The sequence below is a fragment of the Leptonychotes weddellii genome, chromosome 9 (assembly GCF_054177405.1).
Source record: "Leptonychotes weddellii isolate Sample4059 chromosome 9, ASM5417740v2, whole genome shotgun sequence".
NCBI classification, from domain to species: Eukaryota; Metazoa; Chordata; class Mammalia; order Carnivora; family Phocidae; genus Leptonychotes; species Leptonychotes weddellii.
Genome location: NC_138377.1, coordinates 8559255 through 8585605, shown reverse-complemented (window position 1 = coordinate 8585605; position 26351 = coordinate 8559255). Strand labels below are relative to the sequence as shown.

The window sequence follows — 26351 nt, the reverse complement described above, 5'->3', positions numbered from 1 at the left end:
CTCTCTCTTTTTTTATCACAACATACCTTTTCCTTTCTTTCCTCACTGGCCCTTGCCCACAGAGGGTCTCCTCCACTCTCCCCGAGACCATCTTACTCTTTTATCTTTTATTTAAGACCTACCTGGTTTTTAGGATCCAACTCAAGTAGGACCTCCTTAGGGTGTGTATGAGTATTTCTTCCAAGGGCACCTTTTGGGATGACTCCTTCCTAGACACACACCACCCACAGCCACCCTCTAGGTCTTGGCACTAACTTCATTGTGGGGATGGGTATTTCCACATGCATGATACATACATGCAGAGAAGTTGGCATCCTATTGTGTTTCCCCATTAGATTTGGACAGATGGATGCCTCCTTGAGACTGGTGGGGCACGCTTGTAGGGGTAGAGACTCCAACTCTAAAGATGCCCTATTGCAACTGAATATTGCCCCCAAATTCATCCCACTGACCAAGTTTGTGCCCACCTGGCCATGTGGACCCTCCCACTTTCTTTGATCTTGGGGTTGCCCTTGGCCATTTGACCTCCCATGCTACCTTGGCCCATTATCACACCCCCTTCTTTTCCTAGAGCATGATTTGGAGCCCCCGCCCTGGTCCCAATCTCCTCTGAAGGTGATCTAGTCCCTGATATCTGGGCCATGACATTTCGGGATGGCCTCACTTCACTCTACTGCTGAGGTTAGTCAGGATGAAGGGAGAAAGCTGCTTATTCCTCCCGATGTCCCTTGTGCCTTTTCCTGGGACCCTCAGGAAAGATCCGCAGTGGTGGACATCTCCTGGGAGGCCACAACATGAGGCTGTTTCTGTTTTTGACTTTTTAATCACAGTTGATCCTGGGTTCAATGAGATTGTAGAGCCGAGGACTCAAAGCTGCTCTGTGCGTTGACCTTCCCTTGTAAACACTGCGCCTCAATGTTCACACAACCCAAGGTCAACTTTATTAGGATCTTTGCACACTGATTAACTGGTCCTCACAGCAGCCCGTGGTGCAGGCTGGTGCGGACTGCTGCAGGCTGGTGCTGGCCTTCCTGATTGTTCTGGGGGATGGGGAGATAAGCCGTCACCTGGCCTCCCACCACGGTCACCCTGCAGCCGGGTTGACGACTTTGCCCAGGAAGAGCAAGCTCTGAGTAGTCACCTCCCACAGGAGCACCAGGAAAGGCCTGTTGAAACGGGCCTGTGGGGCCGACGTTGTGTTCAGAGCCCGGGGCTGGGAGAGGAGGCCGGAGGCAACCCCTGCCCTGGTTCCCCACACATTCATGTCCACGGCCGCCTTGTGTGACACCTAGAAGGGGAGACGGGGACAGCGACAGCGTCAGCTCAGGGCGCTCTCAGGGGACAGATCCCACCTGTGTGGTTCTAGGGAGCTGCAGACAGAGTCACCCCCTCAGGCCTCACGGGCCCCGTCTTCCCAGGAGGCAACCCCCCAGCCTTCATTGCTTCTGCTTCTTCCCTGCGTTTCCTCCCCCTCCCCACCGCATCTGGAGGATGGCCTTGACAGTGCCGTTTGCTCCGAGGCGGAACACAGATGAGCCTGAGCAGGGCTGTGCAGGAACCAGGCTGCAAACTCCCAACAGCAAGTTTTAGGAGGGCGCCTGAAACACCTGGGCCCTGGGACCGCAGGCTGAGCACCAGTCTCTGTTCCGAGCTGCACATACATCTCTAAGCCTTGCTGGCCTCTTCTTGAAATGAACTGCTCAGCCTAAATCAGCGGTTTTTAACATGAGTTCAGGGAACTGGGTTGTCTGATGTGCCAAACCCTCTACCAGTTTCTGTGAGAATTCCTTTTTTTATTTTAAATTTAATTGTTTAATTTAAATTCAATTAATTAACAGAGTGTATTATTAGTTCCAGCGGTAGAGTTCAGTGATTCATCCGTTGCATGCAACACCGGGGCTCATTCCATCACGTGCCCTCCTTAATGCCCTTCACCCAGTTACCCCAGCCCCCCACCCCCCTCCAGAATTCCTTTTTTTAAACTCTCATCTTCACACACCTTTTTAGGAAGAAAGGATTCTGAGGCTTTAAAAAAGAGTTGAAACATTTTTGGCCTTGACAATCCTTTTCCTTTCTAAAAAGTTCTATGAAGATATACACCTAGCATTTAAGGTCACTGCAAAAGGAATTCTTTAAAAGGCTAAGTTATTTCTTTTCCTTCTTGTTCACCCTCTCCACCATGGGCGTGCACACACGCACTCACGTTCACACACAGGACCACATCCCTATTTCCCTTGGTTCACATTCCTAATGTCAGCTGGCCTTTCCCAAGCAAAAGATAGAAAACTTTCCTTACGTAATTCTTAGCAAAGGGGCGCCTGGGTGGCGCGGTAGGTTGCGCAACCGACTCTTGGTTTCGGCTCAGGTTGTGATCTCAGGGTCATGAGATCAAGCCCTGCGGAGCCCTACGGGGGGCTCGATCCCCAGTCGGCTTGGGATTCTCTCTCCATCTCTCTCTGCCCTGCCCCTTCCCCCTGTGCTCTCTCTCTTGTCTCTCTAAAATCAATCTTTTTTTTTTTAAAAAAAGATTTTATTATTTGACAGAGAGAGACACAGCAAGAGAGGGAACACAGCAGGGGGAGTGGGAGAGGGAGAAGCAGGCTTCCTGCTGAGCTGGGAACCCGATGCGGGGCTCAATCCCTGGGACCATGACCTGAGCCGAAGGCAGACGCTTAACGACTGAGCCACCCAGGCGCCCCTAAAATCAATCATTCTTTAAAAAAAAAAAAAAGAAGTTCATAACAAAGCTCCAAACAATAATCAATGACTCTAATATAAAATTACATTGTTATTCCCAGCTATTAACTCTCTTTTCCTAGTAGAGAGTCATGGATCCCCACCCATGCCCCGTGACTGGCAATGCTTCCTACAGGAGGAGAACACAGATGGCCATCTTGACTATGGGCTTTAGCCAGGGGCACATGAGTGGCCTTGGCATAGGCCACAGTGAAGAGAAATGTGAAGAGCCATCACACAGTTTCTCTTGCTTTTTTTCCCACTGCTATGTGAATGACATGTCCTAAATAGGGGCTTCTCCTTTCACCTGCATCCTGGAAGGGAGAAACAATGTGAGGTAGATCAGTAGTCCCGTGGTCGTGACACACTTCTGACATGTAACATAAACAGGAAATAAGCCTGTTCAGGCTCTGAGATTCAGGGGATGCTTGTCTCTGTAGCAAGGCTGATGGACACATTTTTTTGTCCATGACCCACTATTCTCTATAACAAAGACAGAGTTTCACTGCCTGCCCTGGGGGAAATATAAGGAATGATGACAAAGCTAATCCCATACTGCAGAAATTTTGGCTCCATGGATGACCCCGAATGCATGTCTATTTTATTCAGGACTCAGTGTCCCTGCTCTGAGGAATACAGAGGAGAGGTGGGAAGGAAGCTGCCCATGAAAAGAAGCCTTATAGATTGTGATCAAGACCCAGAATGGGAAAAAGAAGGGGAAACTTGACTTTCAAATGCACACTTCAAAGGAGAAAAGACCCTCCCCTCCATCCACTTTCACCACCTTACCCGGGAGATGGTTTTGTTGAGCTGCTCAGTGATTCCCGATAAGTCAGCTTCTAAGTTGAAGATGTTGGTGAGACCCATGTGGGGAAGTATTTCTTCAAGGTTATATGTCCCAGAAATGGAAAACCTTGGCAGATGTAAATCCAACAGGCTGCAGAGACAATCAGCCAGAGAGGTGGTGCTATCTGGTTAAATGGGCTGCTCCCACCCCGTCTGTGGGCAGCCCGAGCTTTGGGAAGGAGAAGTGTTTCCCAGAGGGAAGGGAACCAGTCCTACCACAACACTCCCCGCTGTACCGGAACATTCCAGAACCCTGGAACCCCCTTCTCTTTAGACCTTACAGACCTCTTGTGACCTCTTCAGCCCTCCTCTGTCTGGATCTGAGAAGACTCTTGGCATGGCCATGTGTCTTCATCTCCCACACATTTATGGAGGACTTCCTCCATGCCAGACATCGGGCAAGGGATTTTACGAGGCGTAAAATCTAGCACACGGCAGGTGTTCAACCCACGTCATGAAGAATGAACAGTTACCGGGGAGCACGACTCCCCTGGGCAAGTGAACCTTCCTCACAGCTCAACAGAGGGAGGCCTGGCAGTCTGAAGTTTTTCATGTCTGAAAGCGCATTAACATGCTGCTGTGATATTATAACTCTCTGGCATGAGAAACAGTAACAGGAGACTTCTGAGATTTCGAAAACTAACTTGGGTTGGTTTTGCTTTTTGAAGGTCAAAGTGAGAGGTCAAAATAGACCTTCCTGGGGCATCTGGGTGGCTCAGTTGGTTAAGTGTCTGTCCAACTCTTGATCTCAGCTCAGGTCTTGATCTCAGGGTCCTGAGTTCAAGCCCTGCATTGGGCTCTACACCGGGCATGGAGCCTACTAAAAAACAAAACAAAACACAAAAACCAAAAAACAAAAAACCCCAGACCTTCTTGAGGGAAAATCTATTGGTCTAGAAGATTCTTTGGTACTTCCTCCTGTGCTAGGGGAAGGGGAAGGGACAGGCTCACCCCAAAGGAGCTTGAGAATATGGCGTTGGAATCCGAAACTGACCACAGCCATGTAGGTTCATAGACAACAGGAATAGTGTCCTATCCTGACCTCTGTCCTTGACTTATATCTCTTATTTGGTACTTGAATCTCTGCCCAAGCACAAATACCTTTTCCTATCCCTCAGTGTGGTTGGGGAGCTGAGGGAAGGATCCTGTGGGCATGAGGGCGACTGGTGTCTACCAACTGCTGGTGGGTTCAAGATGAAAGATGACCATCAAGAGGTTTGGTCTATACCCCTCCCTCCAAATCGGAGTGGGTTCTGTGACTGCTCTCACCAAAAGTATATGGTGGAAGAGACACTTTGGAGCTCAGATCTTAAAAGAGCAGGAACTTTCACTTCCTGCGTTTTGGAACACTCCTTCCTGGAGCCCTGAGCTGCCATATAACAACATCAACTATGCTGAGCTGCTGTTCAGGAGCTCAACCTAGTGTCACAGAGATGCTGCCGAGAGAGCGAGACACCTGCTCAGCCCTTAACTGAGCACCTGGCTAGCCCAGGCACCAGATATCCAGTAGAGAAGACCTCCATGCTCCAGGCCCAGTCAGCATCTGACTCCAATGCAGGAAAGCCCCATGGGAGAACCACAAGGCTGAGCCCAGTCTACCCACTGGATGGAGAGAGATAATAGATATTTTTTTTCAAGCCATTCCATTTGGGGGTGGTTTATTATGCAGCAAGAGGTAATTAGAACTCAGGGCCAGATTTCATATCAGAACTCTCATGAAACAAGATAGATCCCATGAGGGAGTTAGCTAGAAAATGGGGTCTAGGCATACCAGAAAAGGCTGAAACCATTGTAAGAAAAACCACAAACTGAAAAGTGAGATCAAAAGGGGTAGAAGTTGAGATCCCATAAAACTAGCACTTTGATTTTTACAGTACTTTTCTCGGTATTTAATTTCCTTAAGAAATGTTTTCATTAAAATAGGGGCACTTTCTTCAAAGAAGCCCTATCAAAAAGACTGCTAGCCATCAATAATTGTGCAATATTAACCAAACATTGGGTGGGGCAGGGGGCGCTCTCTGACAGCAAGGCAGAGATAAAGTAATTGGCCTAGGTTTGTCTCTCTTCTACTTCAGGGAATGGCAAATTGAAGACTTGCCTATCTAGGGCTTTAAGTCCTTCTTCAGGGCCAAGTTAATAAAAGACCAAGAAACTCCTAATTAAATTGGATATGGACTATTTTGTCAACAAGGCTACACATTTTGGCTTTGTTGTATTTTTGCTTTCCTTGTCAACATCTCAGAGTCCACAATCCCTAGCACTGTGGGGGCCAACTCAAGTTTACAGTTCTGACAAAAATCACCCTGCTTCCAGTTTATCCAAATCCTTTGCCTCTCACTTTTACTTATTAAGCATCATACTACCCAGGAGGTACACTAGCAAATCGTGCAACTGAATAAAATGTACACTTTTTGTTTAGATTCTTGCAACTGTAACGTATGTGGTATAGTATTACTTCTTCTACATTTTGGTCAAACAAATTTTTACATAAACTAAAAAAAAAAAAAAAAGAGGGGCTCTTTTAAGAAATATGTGGGAGTCATAATTATTCTTAATAATTGTCCTTAATCTGATTTTTTTTTTTGGTTATACTTCACTACCTTCTGGTAGTAAATTATTCTGGGAAAAGGGAGAAATAAGAGGAAAAAAGGTTGACCAGAAAAACACTCAGGAAAGGATAAGAATGATTAACCCCTGGTGAGCACTTACCATGACCAATCTCAAAACTTTCTATGTGCCAACCTGATCAATCCTCCAGCTAACCCAATGTGGCAGTGATTATGGCCTCATTTTACCTACATAGTTAGTTAAAGGGCAGAATGATGAGCCAAACCCAGGGGTTGGGCTTTTGCACTTGGCATTGATCAAAGCCTCGCCTGGGTTCTTGAACCACATCTGCTGGAGTCCTTCTGCTCTGACACTTACCTGGGCTGAAGCCACTGATCCCATTTTTTCAGGGTCTCTGGCTGCAGAGCTGCCTCTACCTGCTCCATTTTCCCTGGGTCAGGTAGGATCAGCAGAGCCTGTGCGTTTCCGCTGTATTCTATCCGGAGGACAGTGCAAGCCATTTCCTGGTCATAGAAGAACCTGTGCATTTCCTTTTGGTGCATCATGGGGATGCAGAGGGAGGTCCTCTCATCCACAAAGAAGCTCTCTTGCTTCAGGGTCTGGTAGCGATTGAAAGGATGCTTCCACTTGGCTTAGGACACAAAAATCCATAAAACTGTGAGAACATACTCAAGGTAAGAAAACTATCTTATTCATAGATTTTCCCAAGATGCTAGCAAAGTCCCTGATATGTAGTCAGTCTTGATGTATGTTTTTGAATAAATTAATGAATACCGTTCCTATACATCTCAAACATGAGACCTAAGTTTAACTTGAAACTTCATTCATGCAGCAGACATTCAAAACATACTTGACCCCTCTTTCTCTTCAACAAGGTGTCCGAGTGGTTTGGTGGTTGGTGGTGGCCTTGTGGCAAATGCAGAGATGCAGATCTTTGTGAAGACCCTGATGGGCAAGACCATCACCCTCAAGTCAAGCCCACGGACACCACTGAGAAAGTCAAAGCCAAAATCCAAGACAAGGAGGACATCCTGCCTCACCAGCAGTGTCTAATTTTTGCTGGAGGATGGCCTCACTCTCTCAGACTACAATATCCAGGAAGAGTCCAGCCTGCACTTGGTATTTCACCTGTGGGGTGGTCTCAAGGAAACTTCCCTCTGCCAGCTTGCCCAGAAGTACAATTGCAGCTAGATGATCTGCCACAAGTGTTATGCTCTCCTGCACACCCACGCTGTCAACTGTCCCAAGAAGAATTATGGCCACACCAACAACCTGTGCCCCAAGAAGAAAGTCCGAGAAGGCCACTCCACCAGCTCTTCCTTTGTCCACAGGGCGGCCTCCTGCCTAAGCCCCAAGGCCCTGGGGCCTCAATATAAGTTTCCCTTTCATCGATTGGAAAAATAAAATAAACAAATAAAACGTACTTGACACTGTGCCAGACTCTGGAGAATTAAAAATGATTAAGACTTAGGTCCATGAGACTTCTGATTAGTATCATAGACTTAGTTAAAGCAGAAAAACCTATTTTTTTTCTGCATAAACACCCAGATAAGTTGGACAAAATAATGGATAAATAAATAAATAAATAGCTGAGTTCAAAAACAAGAATCAAAGCTTACAGACACTAAGCAGGAATGCATATCTCTGATTTAGAACCAAAGTCATCTGGCTCGTTATCAGAATCAGATACAGCCCCAGGGGTGGTGTTTAATGCCTTCTCAGGGGAAATAAATGAAACCCAGGCCCACACTTGGAACTGATCTCTCTGCAAATAGTCAAAAGCTATGAAAAGCAATCCCTTCCCCGTCTAGGAAGCCTGGATTAAAAAACTCTGCCCAGCAGCTCAGGGATGAGTTAGGACAGGTCACTACATTTCCAGGTGGGGGTGGAGGGGGAGAGTCACTTGCTCTGGGTTCTTTGTTTTTATTACTCATTCAGTGTAGGAACTCCCCAACCTAAGTCTATGTTCTCATTAATCATTCAGTGCAGGGACTCCTCAACCTAGAAATTAAAATGGAACTAGTGAAACCAATAGGACTCTACCAGAGGCAAATGTGAAATTGTCTCCTAGAGGCCCTTCCACAACAGGCCATCAGAAACTCATGAAAAGATAATTTCCCCTGAAAATGAGCCCAAAGATAAAAATTTCAATCCTCTATTGAAAGAGAATCAGTTGGGGCAGCAAAACCAAGAATTCAAAGTTCAAGATCTCCAGATAGTAGAATAATCTGAAAAACATTTTTTTTTAGTGTGTTAAAAAAAAAGGAAGGAATAAAATTCATAAGAATGGGTCATTATGACAAAATGATAGGTAGATTTGAGAAAAATAGGATGTCAAAGTGAAAATATAGTCAGTGAAATTGAAAACTCAGTGGTGGGCAAAATACTAGATACTAATTCTTTTGAAAGAATTAGTAAAAGGGAAGTTTGAGCTGAAGAAATCAGCCAGACGGCAGCACAGAGAGACAAAGAGATGTTTTCCAGGGGGCAGGAGATATGAAAGATGAGCCTGGAGCTTCTTGCAGTGCCAGAAAGTAAGGAAGTGCTCTAAAAAGAAAAAAAAAAATCAGCAATGATGGGGGCATGTCAAGGGACCCAGGAACCAATGGAAGGATCTTCTCATGATCAATGTTGGAAAATTTTAAGCCACAAAGCTAAGTAGCAGTGGATTCAACCTCAAATATAAAATAAATATCCTTGAGTCTATAATGATGTAAGTCAGTGATTGAATAAATAAATGCAAGAGAAAAGAAAAATCTCCCATGCAGAAGAATTCCAAATAATTTAGGTAGATCCTCCTTTCTCATGGGGATGAAGCATAACACCCCACTCCCTGAGTGTGGGATGTACCTAGTGACCTCCTTCAATGGGGAAAGGGTAACTTTGCAACAGAAAAATCTGACAAGCATGCCCTCAGCCAGATGGTCAAAGTCAACATCCACGGTGATAAGTCACGCTGATAGTATGCATCCTTGACTTGATGTGATAAGAAAGAATGGCACTTCCTCTCTGTGGCCCTCCTCCGCATGGCCCATCACCCCAGTCTTAATCATGAGAAACAAAGAGGCAAGTCAATCTCAACTGAGAGACATGCTACAGAGTATCTAGCCGATACTCTTCAAAATCAGCAAGGTCATTGAGAGCAATGAAAGTCTGAGAAGCTGTCACAGCCCAGAGGAGCCCACACTGACACGGTGACTAAATGTAATGTGGATCCTGGAATAGACAAAAACACTAGGTAAAAACAAAGGACATCTGAATGGACCTGAGTTTAAAAAAATGGAAGAATTCATTTTCCTAGTATCATGATAGAGATATAAGCTACTAAATCAGGAAATAACACGAGTAGAAGATATGAGCCCCGCAAGTATGACATGTTCAATGCCACAGTCAAAATAAGCTAATAAGTTGTTTATACAAATTAAGATATGGGGCGCCTGGGTGGCTCAGTTGGTTAGGTGTCCGAGTCTTGGTTTCAGCTCCGGTCATGGTCTCAGGGTTGTGAGACTGAGCCCTGCGTCAGGCTCTGCACTCAGCGGGGAGCCTGCTTGAGATTCTCTCCCTCTTCCCCCCTGCACCTCCCCCTCCACTCTCTCTCTCTCTCTCAAATAAATAAATCTTTAAGACAAAAAAGGATCTGGTGAGGATACTAACACGTAAGTGCAAGATCATCTGTACAGTACCATACCATTCTCATAAAATTTAGAACACATACACTGTATCAGATGGGATTAGGATACTTAATATGCTCATGGAGGGAGCACACAGGCAAAGGGATGCACACCACTCCTAGGATAGTGGTTGCCTCTGGAGAGGGATAGAAGGAGGGAAATGGGACCAGGGAAGGCTTAAAAAAGGAACTGACCTCTCCCTGCAATATAGTATTCTTTAAAAAAATAAAAATCTGGGCGCCTGGGTGGCTCAGATGGTTAAGCGTCTGCCTTCGGCTCAGGTCATGATCCCGGGGTCCTGGGATCGAGTCCCGCATCGGGCTCCCGGCTCAGCGGGGAGCCTGCTTCTCCCTCTGACCCTCTCCCCTCTCATGCTGTTTCTCTCTCACTCGCTCTCTAAAAAATAAATAAAATCTTAAAAAAAAATAAATAAAAAAAATAAAAATAAAAAAATAAAAATCTGAAGCAAAGGGTAAAATGTTAATATTTGTTCGTTCCTGGTTGGGGAGAATATGGTGGTTTTATATCACTCTCTATATTTTTCTTTGTTCAAAATAGATGCTAATATAAGAAGTAAGATTTTTCTAAAAAGGGGGTTATACCTAAAAGAGTATGATTGAATGCCTAACAGAAAAAAAAATCAGAATAAAAACCGAATGGAAGAAACATGGCAAGAGAAAACAAATACTGATAAATCGAGTAGTCCTACAGGAAGGTTATGTAAATATATGGAGGTAACTACCCAAAGGGACAGCTGCAAGACTTGAAGACAGGTGGCTTTCAGGGGCAGGACTGCAGATGGTGGAGGCGGCAATATTTTTGCCCGAGCCAGTCCTCACCTTTGAAGAAGATGTAATTCAAGAGAACCATGAGCGTGTCTTGCGTGAACTCCTGGAGGCAGTCCGTCACCTGCCCGTACGTCTGCTTTCTCACATACTCATTAATCTGCCACCTGGTCATGGCAGAATCCGAGAAGTTGGCAGAAAAAGCAAAAGCTCCATACAGCTCCCTGACAGTGTCCAAAAAATGCTGCTGAGGTTTTAGTTGCTTGTCCAGGAACAAGGAGTTGCCCACTTTCAGTTCAAGTTTGGGGCTGGGCAGGTCAAGGGTGTGGATGAGGCTCTGGAAACCCCGGTGGATGTCAGCTTCTGGGGTCTCTGTGAGGTTGAAGCCGAGGCCCTCCAGGATCTGAGTTGGGGTGTCAGCCTGGGCCCCAAGAGAGAGCAGGGCCAGGGAGGTAGAGATGCTCACGGGGGAAAAGAAGATGTTTCCTGAGGTATCCGTGGCCAGCTGCTTGTACAAACGCAAGGCAAAGTTGGTGACGGTGGGTGTGATTTTGTGGTAGGCGGGGGCTGGCGCGGAGAGCTGATCACGGGGGGCTTGAGGGACCCCCAGACTCTTATCTCTGTGGGCAGGAAAGGGCTGACAGTGGACAGAGGGCAGGATCCCTGCTCCCAGCAGCCACAGCCAGGCTGGACCCATCCCCTGAAAACAAGATGTTGAACATGTCATCCTACTTCATAAGTAACTTCAGCATTCCCCATTGCTCACACGGTGAGCCTCACATCCAAACTGTACCCCACACAGGGGTCATGAGGGGCTCTGCAGAGGATGAGGCTACAGACTGAGCCATAGCCCTAAATCTGCTTGACATATTGATCATCTGTCTATGAGGTTTTGTTGAGAAAAGGACTCTGGGCTCTAAAAACAAACTTCCATTGTTTATTCTCCCTTCCTCCCTCTACCCTCCCTTCCCTCCTCCCTCCTTCCCTCCCTTCCTTCTTTCCTTCCTTCCTTCCCTCCTTTTTCTTTTTTCTTTCTTCTTTCCAGGCATTATTTGAATCATTCATTAACTTTCAGGGACTGGGGGTGACTACGGAGCAGATGCTCAGGACACGGTGACAGTGAGTGAGGCTGGGCCTTGCTAGCACCCAGGTGTGGCCATTCACGTCACTCTTGCCAATTGGAGGGCAGAGGATGGTGTGTGCAGCTCCTGGGTCAGATCCTCCAAGAAAGGGGAGTGCCCTCTCCTCTTCTGATTTTTCATTAGGTGGAGTGTTGAGGTGATGATGAGTCATGGGGCCTGGTGGATGGGGGCCACCCATGAGGGGTGGATGGAGCCTGGGAGGACGGATCAGCTCTGTTTCCATCAAACTTGTCATCTCGAGCACCCCTTGTCACAGGCAACCGCTGAAACCTGTATCTTAATTGATGCAGAGGTTCAGGGAAGACATCTGTCAAGGGTTCAACTGTGCACCCCCCAAATTCATATGTTGAAGCTCGAATCCCCAGTATCTCTGAAAGTTTGTTTGGAAATGGGGCGGTTAGGTATAATTGGTTAAGACAAAGTCATTAGATGGGACCTAACCTAGTAAGACCGGTGTCCTTCTAAAAAGGGGACATTTGGGCACAGACAGGCACACAGGGAGAATGCACTGTGAAGACAAAGGCAGAGATCGAGGTGATGCTTCTAGAACCAAGGAGGCCAGAGATCGCCAGCAACCCCCCGGCAGCTCGGGGAGAGGTCTAGAGTGGGTTCTCCCTCCCAGCCTCAGCAGGAATCAGCCCTGCCACCAGCACCTGGATCTCCGACTTCCGGCCCCCATGACTGTGGGACAATCCATTTCTGTCTTTGAAGCCACCCAGGTTGTGGTGCTTTGTTGGGGCAGGCACTAGGAAATGAATCTTATCTCTCTAGTACTTTGGGTCACAAAATGTGCCAGCGAAGCCTTCTACCTCTAGGGAGTCAAAATGGTGCAGGAGCAGGGGACTCCTTCCTCAGGGCAGGGAAGGCAGCTCCAGCTCGAGGTGAAACTGCAGTGTAGATGTGGCTTCTCTCTGCTCCCTCTGCCCCCGGCCCAGTGCCCCTGTCCCTTTCAGGGTCTCCACACACACACCTCCGCACGTCCTCATAGAGCATGCACTATCACATGGCCACCCGGACTCCCCCACACCTTGATGTCCCCAGTAAGGAGAGTGCCGTCCCTTGTCCCCTTCAGAACTGACCCTTCCACCGCTGACCACCCGATCCTTGCCGTTTGTCTGTCTTGATAACGTTTGTGTCTTAATTGCCACACTTTGCCCAAAGCATTGACCTCTGGGTCAATTACAGATGCCATGGTGGTGTGGGAGAGATCACATTTTGTAGATGGTTTACAGCACCCGGGGCCCTAAAAGCCCCACAGGCCAGTTGTTGGGAGGGACGAATACAGCCTGCTTATCAGTTATGTGGAAACAGTTTGCTGAGCAAAGTACTGCAGGCCATTTCCCAAGGCCGCGTCCTTCCTCCTTCCCTCCCCCAGAGCTCTGGTGGGCTCCCCTCACAACAGGTTCCATTCACGTTGGGAAGCAGAACAATGTAAAAATCGGCCTGCTCCTGGGGAAATTCAGAAATACAGCTGTAAGAAAACTGGTTCTGGTTTATTCTTTTTATCCCATTGACCTCACCATGTTTGCCCTTCTGCACCCTAACGATTCCCAGACTTGCAGAAGGCTTATTTCCCAAAGAGGATGGAAAGTCAGAGGGCTTGGGTTTGAATTAGACTTCACAGTATCTCACTGTGGGGTCTGCGCAAAGGCAACGCTCTGACCCGCAGTGTCCCCATTTGCAAAATGCAAAGGATAATGCCTACCCTCCGGGGTGGGAGGCACTTAAGGATTATAAGGCATATGGTGTGGAAAGCACCTGACACGTAGGAAGCACGCAATGTGAATTTCTACCCCTTTCTATAGAGGTCGGGTGTAATTACACCCAATTTCTTTCTTTCTTTCTTTTCTAGAAAGATGCCAGATGAAAATTAAGAACTCCATTAATTAATGATAATATTCCCATATATTGTTTATTTTGTGCGGGGATATTAGATCCGTTGTATCACAGGCTCCCAGCCAGATGTGTTCTCAAATGCAAGGGGATGGAATTTGGGATCAGCTCAGAGACTGGAGCAGGGGCTGCTCCTGGAGTTTGGTGGGAGACAGACAGCTCTGGAAATGCCAGAGCAGTCACATGCAGTGAAGAATGGTCTTGTACAAATGCCAGGCGTGCCTTTGTCGAGAGATAGTTGATTCATGTCACTTAATGGAATCCCTATGAGAACCTAACACACAGGGATTAGTACCCTTGCTGTGCCGACGGAGAAACTGGACTCAGGATCAAGATGAGCACCTGTTAAGTGGCAGGAGCATGATTCAGATTCTAGACAAGGGCTCTTGAAGTGTGAGCCTTTTGCTACAACCGTGTCTCAAGTAAATTTGCTACGGCAATGTTGTCATTTGCTTTGGGTTGTATTATCCCGTTTTCTTGTCTAACCACCGGGAGTCCTGGGAGTTCCTCTCTCAGCATTTTTGATGGCCAAGTTTTCCATAAAAGGTTGTTTAAAACCTGAAGTTCCCACTTAAAGCCTTAGAAGCAGTATATCGTGGCATTTTTCCTTTGGGGGACTCAGTTCTCCCATCCTTGCTGCCAAAGCCAGAGAGAGAGAGAGAGAGGGAGGGAGAAAGAGAGAGAGAGAGAGGGAGGAAGAGAGAGAAGGAGGGAGAAAGAGAAAGGGAGAGGGAGAAAGAGAGAGAGAAGGAGGGAAAAAAGAGAGAGAGAAGGAGGGAAAAAAGAGAGAGAGAAGGAGGGAGAGAGAGAGAGAGAGGAGCACCCCGCACACCCGCACGCCTGCACTTCGGCATGAGCACGGTACTCACAGCAAGCTCCCTGGGCTGGGGGCCCCGGGTCTTCAGCACTGCGTGGCCTCCTACCCACAGGAAATGGTGTTTGAAGATCAGGGCGGCCCAGTCAATATTTGCCAGGTCAATTCCTGGAACTGGACTAAAGCAATGTGCAGCCACCAGGAAGGGACCTTCTTTATTTGGAAGGATCTGTCCTGCCTGCCCGTCCTACAATCAGAGCGGATGGTGATTCTGGGTCCCACTCCATTTGAGGATGTTCCGTTACTGGTTGACAATGACAGAAGTCGCAATGTGGCTGCTGCTGACCCGTCAGTGATGTTTCCTGTGATCTGGACAGATCACCCTAGTGACAAGACCAGGAGATGCTGACCCCAGCCGTCGTGATCGTCATTTCATAACACACGTGGACTGAACTGCCTTACTGTTCACCTGGAATGCACACAGTGACGTGTGTCGATTATTTCTCAGTAAAACGGGACAGAGAAAGAATGTGAGGAGGCACAGTCAGCCACACCTACAGACGGGACACTGAGGCTCTGTGAGGTTGAATTACCTGCTCGCGAAGTGGGTGGCGAGGCTCCAATGTTTTACTGATTCTTGTCATTCCCATATTTTACTGATACTTTAAATAAATATTGTCCACGTACAGAAAAAGAAAATGACTGAAGGAAATTAGAACCAACTCTGGGAGTCTCACATTTTGGATTCTATGCTAGACCCTGGCACAAGACGTTCCCCTGAGAGATGAGCAACAAGGTAGTTTGTTCTAGAAAATGCGGAGGAAGTGGCGTCCACCGCATGAGCAGATGGAGGAAGGCCTGGAGATCCCCACTTGTGCGTGTTTCATGTCCAAGCAGATCCACGGCAAAAGCAGAGAGGGTGCGCTGAGGGCCCCGTGTCCCATGGAGTAGATGGTGTCCAATGGAGGACAGCCAGAGCGTAGCGTCCCTCATGCTGAAGGGCGCTCATGGATACTGTTCAGTCCTAATGCCCAGTATGTTGAAGGGTGAGCATGGAGGATGGTGGGAGCCTGGTGTCCCACATGCTAAAGGAGAGTGAGCAGTGATCCACGAAAGTGCTGTAGGCTGAGCAAAGCCCGGCTGCCCGAGTGTCCCGAGGAGCTGTGCGACCCTAAACCTCAGTGCCCCAGCGTGTGGTGCCTTAGTGGGGGAGGCCAGGATAGGCTTTATCCTGACTCTGGCAATGAGCTGGTGTGATTCCAAGGTGGAGTCCCAGCCTTTCCTACACACACACACACCTTCCATTCTGTGCATGACCATCCTCCTGGCTCTTCAAACCTCGTCCATGTTCCCTCTTATCCCATGGGGGCAATAATAACTTTCTCATAAGGGGTCTGGACAGAGAAGGTGCTGCCAAAATATTTGGGGGTCTCTGCCTTTGTAGGTACCCTCCTATTTCCCCTTGGAGCTGGGTGGACACACAGAGGCCCACCGAGGTGTTTGTGGGTGCTCCTCTCTGTGGTGGGACCCTGCCTCTGCCCACCCAGCTTCCTGCCTGGGGCTGCCTGACGGAGTTATACCTGTTGTGTAGATGAGCCGACAGGCTCTGACTACCAGCTGGGCAGGAAGCAAGGCCAATAAGACAGCCCCCCCCGAAGAGACCCTCACACCCTGCTTGCGCCTCTCAGAATCGCTTCCCTGCATATATCCATCCTTTTTCAGGACAGAAGGTACACCTGCCAAGTGTCCCCAGCAGGCCCCCCACCTCTCTTTATCCTGCCCTGTTCCCAGGACAGAAGACCAGCAATGACCCGCCCCAGCTCCATTCTCAGCCCACACGTCTCAGACTCAGCTTCTGTTGATTCAATAGCAGTGAATTTTATTCACTTTATTCAGGAGCTGCTGGGTTCCAGCTCCGCCGAGCCCGGCCCCATCTCTACTCAGCTATGGGGTTGAAGACTTTGCCCATGAGGATTGCTCGTTGAGTCATCCAATCCTCCACAAACAGGAAGAAGGGTCTGTTGAATTTCACGACCAAGGGGGCTGCAGCATGTGTATGCCAGGGGATGGCGTTGCTCGAGTCCATGTCCTCGGGGGTGTCCATCTTGCCTTCCTCACTCACCTCCATTGTGGCTTCGTGTATCGCCTGGGGAAAAACAGGTCTTGTCTCAGCTCTGGGCATGGTGGGGGGGGAACGCTGGCTCCCATTCCTGGAGAATCACCTGAGACTCTCAGCTGTCGGACCCAGACGCCTCAGGACAGGGTCCACACTAACTGCCGAGCTCCATCTCCCCCAGTGCAGGCAGAAAGTTCGAGGAGTTTAGGTGTTTAAATGAGAGGAAAGGGGACTAGAACTCAGAGCAAACCTGGGTGGTCTGAAGGCTTAGGAAAAGATCCTATAGAATCACTGAGGGTGGGCCTCTCAAATGCTTTCAAGAAGGATGTGGTGGTAGAGAGAAAGGGAGGGAGGGAAGGGGCTGGTTTTTCTGTCTCCATCCCAGCACGGAAATTTTTCCATCCGTATGGAAGAGCTTGTCCCCCCTCTGATCTGCAGGAGGCTCTGCCAGGCCCCTGGGGACCAGGCTCTTGTCCTGTGAGGGGCACGGCATCCCTGAGCCCCAGCCCGGCCCTCCCGCACGCAGTGTGTGCTCATCCAGGGGATTCTGTGAGTAGGGAAACCTGTGACCCCAGAAAAACTGCATCCCAGCCGGGGCCCGGCCCTGGGAACTCCATCTGGTGTCCTCCGTGAGTGACCGCTCGCTCCTCCCTCAGTTAGAGAACAGACACTGTCCCCTCCCCAAGGTCTTTGGGAGAATCAGGTGAGAGAAGCCTGAAAAATTGCTTTGTAATCTATCAAGTGCTGCACCATGATGAGAGATTATGATCACTAGGCTCGTCCTGGGCAGTGTGTTACGGGGTGGCCACCAAGCAGCCAGCCGGTCTGTGACCTTGGTGGAGTAATTAGAGGCAGCCCCTTGTGCCCACAAATGCTCCATGGCAGGCATCTGGATGTCTTGCAGGCATCTCCAGTTGGCAGAGCAGTCCCTGCTTGCTCATCCACACCCCCCGCGGCCCCTCCGTCTTTCCTATCTGGGGCTGGCTCCAGCGTGGGCCAGGCTCCAACTACAGAGCTGCCCTCTCTGACACTTCCTTCCCTGCACCCCAGCTCTGTCTTCCAAAGTCACACAGGGTCTCCTCACCACCGCTAACGCTCCCACCAACACCCCGTCAAACCGCGTTTATGCCTCATCTGGGTTATGGGCCATGCTTCCTGCACACCGCAGAGCATCGCTTTCATAGAACACACGTCAGTTCGTGTCAGCCTCGGTGGTCTCCCATGTCCGTCAGAACAGCCCCCGGGCCTGTGCAGGACCTGCAGACCCATGTGGCCCACGCTGCGTCTTTTCTGACCTCACCGGCCACCTGTCTCGCTCTCATGCACCATGCTAACTGTGTGGGCCTCCTCAGGGTTCTTCGAGGATGTCAAGCCCACATCCCCCTCAGGATGCACTTGAACATGCGTCCTCTCGATGTGCTCCCTTGCTCTTTTCTTTCCTTCTTCAGGCCTCTGCATGAAGGAAAATCCAGCCCGACAACTTTCCTGGACAGCCCCCCTGCAAGCCAGCCCACTGCACCCCAGCATGCTGTTCGGTTTCTGCCTTTCCTGCCTTCACAGAACGTATCACTGGCTGACATGGGACATAGCTATTCGTTGGTATGTCCCCTGTCTGACCCTATCAGGAGAATGGAACATCTATGATGGTAGGACTTTGGCTTGTTTACGACTTTATCCCCAGAGCCTCCAAAAGTGCCTGATGCAATTGCTTATGAATGCCTGAATGACCAAAGAATCTCAAAAGCCAATGGACCAGGGCAGATAATATTTATAACTATTTTTTAAATTGTTTTTCATTCAGAACTGTTGTGGATAAAACAGAAACTCTAGAAATTGCTCTACTCACCTCAAAAATAGCTGGGAAATCCTCCTCTGTGATGCCTGAGAAGTCTGCTGCTGTAGTAAACACATTGCTGATGCCCATTTTGGGAAGTATTTTTTTTAAGTCTATCTTGGAGGAGATCTTGAACTTGGGCATAATTAAGTGCACCCATCTGTTAGGAGTGAAAACCGCAAGGAAGCTGAACATGTCTCTCTCCCAGGTCCAGGGGAAGCACCTCGCTTTTGCTTTTAGGCCTCTTCCAAGGGAGAGTTAAGAAAGGATGAGGCATGGGTGCTTGTGTGGGGAGAGGTTGATGGTGATGGAGCATAAGCGGCAACTGTGCATTTCCAGGCCACGCACTTGCCTAAAATACACCTTACGATTCAAGCTATGCCCCTCATAGTCTCCCCAACCAAGAGAAGATGAGGGTCAGGGCAGGGGATCCAGCCCTGAGCCCCTCCAACCCTCCAGCTATAGGCAGGCATTGAATTGAGTGGTGATCCAAAATACGGTGCAGGAGGTCTAGTGCCTAGTGCCCTCCCCCTACCCAGCATGTCGTGTTGTTCACGACCCAGTATATTTTCACCTGTGTTTGTGTGATATTAAGCTTCTGAATGGGTCATAACCCATCCAGTTGGGTTCTTCTCTTGGGGTACCCCCTGTCCCAACCATGCCACTGTGTGAAGTACAGCTGTGGCAGATGATGGCAGACACGCTCCGCTGTGGTCCTCAACCACGGATATGCTACATGGGCAGTAGCTGGTGCTCCTACATGGCATGGGGTGAACACTATTTGGAGATTTTTTTCCCCAGTCTACACGTTTACTGCCTAAAGACTGCCCCTGCCCTCGCCAAGATCAGTGAGCCATTGGAAATCATGCTTTCATTATGTAATTTGCCCATATTTGATTGGACCGTGGTGGATACCATAACTAAGCTGGATCAATCCAATACTCCCTTCCAGGAATATGTCATTGGAACAGAAACATATTAGGTTCAGTATCAAGTGGAGCATTTGCTTGAGTGGAAGAGAGCCAAGTCTGTCCACGATGGACTCAGCTGGGAATTTACCTCTTAGGATCCTTCTCTGAGCATCATACCTAATTAAGATCCCCAATTAATACTCTACGTCTGAATCCTCTATTCTATCACCTACTCATTTTTTCCATAGTTTTACTGCAATTTGAATTTATACGTTTATTAGTTGACTTACTGCCTCTCCCACCGGACTGGAAATCTCACAGTGACAGAGACGTGTTGGCTAGCCTTTGTATTCCCAGCACTGAGCAGTGTCTGGCATGGAATCGATGCTCAGGATATATGTGTTGGGTGAGTAAACCAGCTGGTTTGCTGAGCCAGAGAGGTGAGGAGCAAGGACAAATGACATCAGGGAGATGGAGTTCCCAATGATGTTGCGGTCCCCTGTCCAATCCCTTGTGACACCAGGCTGCGTTTATCCTCTTAGGTGCATCTTTCTGATACATACCTTTCTTTACCCCCTTGAGCTTGTATGGAGTGGGTTTTTGATACATGTTACAAAAAGAACCATCATTTAGACAGTTGAAGGGGCATCCGGCTGATAATGGAAGCCAGGCTTTCATTTTTCCTGCTTGGCTTCTTTCATTTTCCACAAATATGCTAGGAAATAAGCAAATACTCAATTTCCCTGAAATAAGACTTTTGTACAGAGGAAGTGAGATCTGAGCAAAATTTCAGTGTGAATCTAGAATGTCCCTCCAGAGTAGCATACCTCATGCCACTGGATTTCAGAAGTGTAGCTCTTTGAACAACCATCTCTTTTACAGTACAGTCGGGCTGTCCTACATCTGGGAGCACAAGGACTATGGACATGTTTCCAATGAAAGGAATTTTAACCATTGTAGCAAACAGCTTCTCCGATCGGCTATAAATCATGTGTTCCTTCTTCCACATCATGTCCACCTGCACTGTGGTGTGCTCATCCACAAAGAAGTCCTCCTTGTGCATGAGGTTGGTATGAAAAGCCATTTTCCAAATGCCTAGGAGAATCAGAAAGGAGAAACTCAAAGAGACCTGTTGGAGAAGGCATCAGCACCCACATGTCTGGGGACCCCAGAGGTGAGGGGCTTGAGAAGGGAGTAGCCTCCTTCCAGCGATACCTGGACCTCAGTGAACAGAATATGTAAAATCCCAGATGGATGCAAAGGAAAAAAAGGCAAACACACGAGTTTTGAAAATATTCACCATAGGATTTCTTTAAATCTATATTCTTCAAAAGATATTTCCTAAAATACTGCCTGCCTCTGGAACTATAACACCAAGAAAGGATTCTGTTGTCAAATAATTTGGGAAACAATGACCACAACACCCCTTCTTTGAAAATTCCCACCGCATTTTAGTGGATTAAGAGTTCCGATAGGCAACTGATGAATAACTGAGCTCTACAACTGAAACTATGTATAAATTAATTGAATTTAAGTAAGATAAGATAATTTAAAAAAGAGTTCTGAGAAGTCTTATGACAAAGAAATCTGCTTAAAATTGTTTAACGTATTCAAGGAGGGAGAATTTTCATCAGAAGAACATACACTTGCGTGCACGTGGGTGCACACTCACTCCTGCGCAGAATCCTCTTCTGCCATCAAGAGTTACTCCATTTTACTCCAAAATATCTTAAGTTTGGCCAACGATATGACCGAAAGGGTTGGGAACAGAAACACTTAAAAATGCTAGATAATTGGGGCGCCTGGGTGGCTTAGTCATTAAGCGTTTGCCTTCAGCTCAGGTCATGATCCCAGGGTCCTGGGATCGAGCCCCGCATCGGGCTCCCTGCTCAGTCTGGAGTCTGCTTCTCTCTCTCCCTCTGCTACTGTCTGTCTCTTTCTCTGTGAAATAAATAAATAAAATCTTTAAAAAAAATGTTAGATAGCACAATGAAATAAAAGCAAATTAAAAGTTTTGAATCTCCTGGCCTATGGGACATGGGATAGAATCACAAAAACTAGGTTTTTTTCTGACTGAGATTTTTCAGGAAACACAAGGGCAAAGGTTACCCAAACAGGAATTCATGCACTTGATAAACCTTACCTTTGAAGAAAACGTAATTTATAAGAAACAGGAAGGTATGAGGGTTCAGAGAGGTGATGAATCTCTTGGTTCCCTTGTGCATTTTTTCAGCCACAAAGTGGTTGATTTGCTTCTTGGTGTGTTTTACATCTCGAAAGTCAATCATCTGGGCCTTCACGTCATATATCCCCTCTGTGTCCCACAGAAACGGGGTGTTGATCTTCCTGTTGCTATCGATAAAGAGCATGTCCCTGTGCTTCAGGTGCCCCTCCCTACTCAGCTGCTTCAGCATCTGGACGACACTCTGGAAGCCACGGTGCACGTCCCACACCCTCATGACTTTGAGGTCAAATCCAAGGCCCTCGAGGAGGTTAGTGAGTGTTGTGGATCTGGTCCCCAGGGAAAGCATGGCCAAGGAGGCAGAGATACTCAGAGGGGAGAAGATGATATTCTTTCTGGGATGCTCCATTAACAGGGTTTTGAACAATTTGTGGGCGAAATCCTTATTGCCAGCTTCTATCTTGTGGCGGATGGGTGAAATTTTCCATGGTGAGACTGGGTAAATATTCCATTTGGATCTTTGTTTCATCTCACAGCAGATGCTATTAAGAAGGCCACAGAGGATGAGGACCAGAGAGAGAGTCAGGTGCATTTTCCTGTGGGACATTTCTGCAGCAATCCAGGGAGCTCTAATTGGAAGGAAGGAACATTCCATGGAACATGTTCTCGATGCTAAGGGGCTTGAGAAAGGGCCCATTATTACCTGGGAGCTGGGGGTTTACTCTTAGTCCTTGACTGGAGGATGCTAACTAAGGCTAATGAGGAAAGGCTAAAGTGTTTTGGAATGTGACTTTAGGCAAATTAAAGATAAATGACTTGATGACAAGGGATCCAATTCTGCCTCTGGCCTGTGCTACAAGTGGGTCCTAATGCAAGTCACTTCTCCAGCCTGGTCCTAGCACCTCTTGTCACTATGACATTCTATGATTTTGAGCAGCACTCTACACTGGGACTTCTCTGTCTCTCTCTGTCTTTTCTTTTTTTCTGCTCTTCCTTTTTTTTTTTTAAATACAGGGCTCATAACAAAGTCCTGAAAAGTGTGGAAAGGGAAGGCAAGGAGAGGGATAAAGCAGGGAGTGCAGATTGAAATGTTATAGAGATCTGGCCAGAAATACACACAGACAAGGCCAGCAAGCATCATGTAATAAGGACCACTGGGGATTGTGGCAAAGGGAGAGGCATGCCCAGGTCAGAGGCAGGCAGGTGCTACTCAGCCCAGCTATGTTCACCGTGTGGGAGTGCTGGGTCAGTGGTGCCCGATTTTTTTTTTTTTTTTTTTTTTATGTTTCTGAAGAAGCTGGAAACCTAGATTTTTGCATGAAAAATTCAATCTTGTCAAAAGCACTTGCTAACACTATCTAGCTCAGATGGAGACCAGATCTGGCTTCAGGGCAGCCAGGTATGATTTCTGAAAGGAAGCCCAGGTGGTGCTCAGGTGACTGGGTCATGAACTGAATGGAGGGCCTGGCAAAGTTGTCTCAGGTGATCCTGGCCACCTCCTGTGGGCCCTCCCGGTCCTCACAGCTACTGCCCCATCCCATTGTTGGGGGAAAAACCTCTCTCTTCCCCCGGATGTGCCCCCCACGATTGACTGGGACTAGAAGTCAGGGCTGCAATCTGAAAGGTGCTCTAATGGTGGGATTTCTGGCACCCCCAATGGGAAGGGAAAAGATGTGAACTATGCCCTGAGTTTGTGTTCAGTTCAACCTCTTTAGGGCAGGGCCCTGTCTTCCTGCCTGGTTTTCCTACAGTTCCTGACACAGCTCTGGGCACAGGGTCCGCTCCTCTGCATGTGTCTGGTGATCCATCACCATGGCATCTCTTGTCATGGCTACCGAAATAGCATCTGCTGTGGATGAAGGTTTATGTCCCTCAAAATTCCTATGTTGAAGCCCTACTCCCACATGTAATGGTGTCTGAAGGGAGCGCCTATGGGAAGGAATTAGGGTCAGACAAGGTCATGAGGGTCCCTTATATATGGTCATAGGTTAGTGCCCGTGTAGGAAGAGACACCAGAGCATTGGCTCTCCCCTGTCCTTGACCCTGTGCCTGTACCCACAAAGATGAGGTCACATGAGGACATTGCCAGAAGACCAGGGAGAGGGCTCTCACCAGAACCCAACCGTGTTGGCACCCCGACCTCAGTCTTCCAGCTTCCAGAGCTGTGAGAAAATAAATGTCTGTTTTCTAAGCCCCCCAGTCTGTGGGATTTTGTTATGGCGGCCCAAGCTGACTAAAATAGCATCTCTCAGTTCTCAGTCTTGCCCCCCACTGACCCTTCCAGCCACTCTGCAGCCAACGTGGGTTCCCCAAAGCATAATCGTCATTTCCTCTTCCTGGCTCCCCATGAGCTTCGAAGAGATGGAGTACAAATTCTTCAGGTGACAGAGAAGCTCTAAAGACCCTGGTTCCTGTCAACCAGACTCCTGGCCCTGAGCAGCCTGCCTCATGCCCTCGTTGTCCCCTCCAGCACCCCCAGCCACGGCCCTGCCTCCCACTGCCCCACCCCTGACATTCCCCCAGCAGCCCCCCTCCTTCCCTGCCCCCTCCATCCACCTCGTCTGAGTGGGGGAAGGGGCAGTAAGGGGTGTAGGGCACTGTGGTTGAGGGGGGGCATGAGGCGGAGGGGGCTATGGGGTGGGGAAATTAGCGTATGGAAGAGATTCCAGAAAATACACACACACGCTTATCACACTGGATTTCCCATCATCTTCCCTAAGGCAAATACTACCTGAAACATGGCAAAAAGGAACAATGAAACACGCACTCCGTGGAACCAGTTCTGTCTCCGAGAGAAAGGTGACTTACCTTCCAGAGGAGCTGGGGTTGCCACGAGCTCTTTGTATCTGCCCATGCCTTATTTATACTGCCGCGGGGGTAGCGACGTGGATAAACCTGAGTTAATATTAACGATCGACAGATCATGTTCATATACTGTCCAAAGCAAACAACAACTGAATCATTTATGTTATTTTTCTTTGCGCATCAGTCCCCAGTGAGACAATGAGCAAAGTAATGGCTATGGAGCCATTTGTGTTACCGGTCATGAATTTGCTCAGGCAGCGTTTGGCAAACATCCACTTAACCCCTCCTGAGAGCCATGCTCTGGCTTAGTACCGGACTAACAAGATGCTTAAGGCCTGGCTCCCACTTGAAGAGAACCCCTGGCCCCAAGGAACTTTTGGTTTAGAAGGAGAAACACACATGTAAAAAGATTGTGGGGCCCATGTGACTAGTCAGGAAGAGTACACATTCCAAGGAAGGAGCTGTGCAAGGGAAGAGAAGGACCCGGTGAATGACCTGGGACCAACAGGAGGGGGTGGGTACCTTTCATCTAGGTCTTAAAAAGATAGGCAGGGGGCGCCTGGGTGGCTCAGTTGGTTAAGCGACTGCCTTCGGCTCAGGTCATGATCCTGGAGTCCCGGGATCGGGTCCCGCATCGGGCTCCCTGCTCAGCGGGGAGTCCGCTTCTCCCTCTGACCCTCCTCCCTCTCATGCTCTCTGTCTCTCATTCTCTCTCTCTCAAAAATAAATAAATAAAATCTTTAAAAAAAAAAAAGATAGGCAGGAGTCTACACATCCTCACGGAAGCCTGAACAGGGAATTCTGGATAGTGGGGTGGGATGGTGAAGATGCCTGGCACTTGTGAGAAGGGTCAAGACTATATATGTAGGGTTATTCCAAATCTAGACGGAATTTACTACTGGCATGATGGAGAGAAATCACTGACAAATCCTTTCCTTAGTAGCAACTAAGAAGCTAGACACAAACAACCATTGTCAAAAACAACCATTTCTGTGCTCTAGTAATCTACCAAAGGCCTATGACAAACAGAGAAGCATTCATTCATGAGAAGTACTAAACTTTGGGGAAGCACAGAGTCTGTGACATTTTTGTCTGGGGCTGCTTCCTCCCAACCCGGCTCTGCTGGTGGGTGGTCGAACCAGAGCAGAGCCAACTCACCTGATTTGGAGTGTTGTCTGTTCAAGTGACGATCTCAGTGGCCAGCAGTATGTGTGTGCAGGGGGTGGGATGGTGGGGGCCAGTGGTTCCGCTAGTCTGTGGTTGTGTTTGGGGCAATAAATAAGCCAGTGGAGTAGCAGGAGATTAAACAGGGAGTCCCAAGAGGTGTGGCAGCTCCAGGGGGCCTGATGAGCCTTCTGCATATCCGAGGTGGAGGGGAGGCTCTGCATGTATACAGCAGAGACTGGAACAGGGGCAAGCTCCACACACCTCCCTGGTCCATGGAGAAGCAAGAGAGAAGACTGGAAAGACAAATCTGGGTGGTACTTGAGAATTGCCTGAGGTCTGAACGGGCTCATCAGCCCACATACAGATCGATCATAGGAAAGTGGAAGCTTTATTGGCTCAATGTGTTTGAACACCGTTTCTGATCAATATGTGGCTGACAATAAGCAATACAATCACAAGGGTGACCTCTAGGAGGCAGGCTTATACATTAAATAAGGAAAAGAAAAACAAGAAGCACCAGTGGCCAGAAGTTGCAGGGGAAACATGTTTTATAGATTCAGTCTAGGCAAATTACTACATAAACACACAAGCCCAAAAACCCCCAGGAGGGAAGATTCAGAATCCAGAGTTACTATAACATATTTTCTAAAATGTCCAGCACTCAAGAAAAAAATCGTGAGATGTGCAAAGAAACCAGAAAGCATGACCCCTACTCAGGAGAAAAGAAGTCAATAAAAACAGCCTTTGAGTATCCCCAGATACTGACTTCAGCAGCCAAAGACTTCATAGCAAATCAATAATAATAATAAGACAAGAAACTCAATTTTAAAATGGGCAGAAGACTCTAACCAACATTTCACCAAAGAGGACAAATATGAATG

The 26351-nt window shown here is 48.0% G+C and overlaps 2 protein-coding genes and 1 pseudogene across 2 annotated transcripts; 1 reads left to right on the top strand and 2 right to left on the bottom strand.

Annotated features, from left to right (window-relative positions):
• Positions 1-803: 803 nt before the first annotated feature.
• Positions 804-14823, bottom strand: LOC102745904 (serpin A11). Its single transcript, XM_006743572.3, has 5 exons — positions 14511-14823; positions 10661-11306; positions 6508-6781; positions 3526-3673; positions 804-1288 (listed from the first exon to the last, which is right to left on the bottom strand). Exons 2-5 carry the CDS (start codon positions 11301-11303, stop codon positions 1085-1087), a joined length of 1269 nt encoding a protein of 422 aa, XP_006743635.2. The 5' UTR covers positions 11304-11306; positions 14511-14823; the 3' UTR covers positions 804-1084.
• Positions 7069-7554, top strand: LOC102747411 (ubiquitin-ribosomal protein eL40 fusion protein pseudogene; annotated as a pseudogene).
• A 1491-nt stretch (positions 14824-16314) lies between the features above and the next one.
• Positions 16315-22123, bottom strand: LOC102746212 (uteroferrin-associated basic protein 2-like). The gene is made up of 4 exons (XM_031039426.2): positions 21460-22123; positions 20144-20411; positions 18418-18565; positions 16315-16601 (listed from the first exon to the last, which is right to left on the bottom strand). The coding sequence occupies exons 1-4, from the start codon at positions 22103-22105 to the stop codon at positions 16392-16394; spliced, it is 1272 nt and encodes a 423-aa protein (XP_030895286.1). The 5' UTR covers positions 22106-22123; the 3' UTR covers positions 16315-16391.
• Positions 22124-26351: the final 4228 nt, after the last annotated feature.

Coding starts and splice junctions, on each gene's coding strand:
- LOC102745904 (XM_006743572.3), bottom strand. CDS start 11,303: ATGGGTCCAGCCTGGCTGTGGCTGCTGGGAGCAGGGATCCTGCCCTCT. Junction 3,674..6,507: donor GATCAGTGGCTTCAGCCCAG/GTAAGTGTCAGA, acceptor TTGTCTCTGCAG/CCTGTTGGATTTACATCTGC. Junction 1,289..3,525: donor TCAACAAAACCATCTCCCGG/GTAAGGTGGTGA, acceptor CTCCCCTTCTAG/GTGTCACACAAGGCGGCCGT.
- LOC102746212 (XM_031039426.2), bottom strand. CDS start 22,105: ATGTCCCACAGGAAAATGCACCTGACTCTCTCTCTGGTCCTCATCCTC. Junction 20,412..21,459: donor AAATTACGTTTTCTTCAAAG/GTAAGGTTTATC, acceptor TGATTCTCCTAG/GCATTTGGAAAATGGCTTTT. Junction 18,566..20,143: donor CTGAAATCCAGTGGCATGAG/GTATGCTACTCT, acceptor CACTCCTAACAG/ATGGGTGCACTTAATTATGC.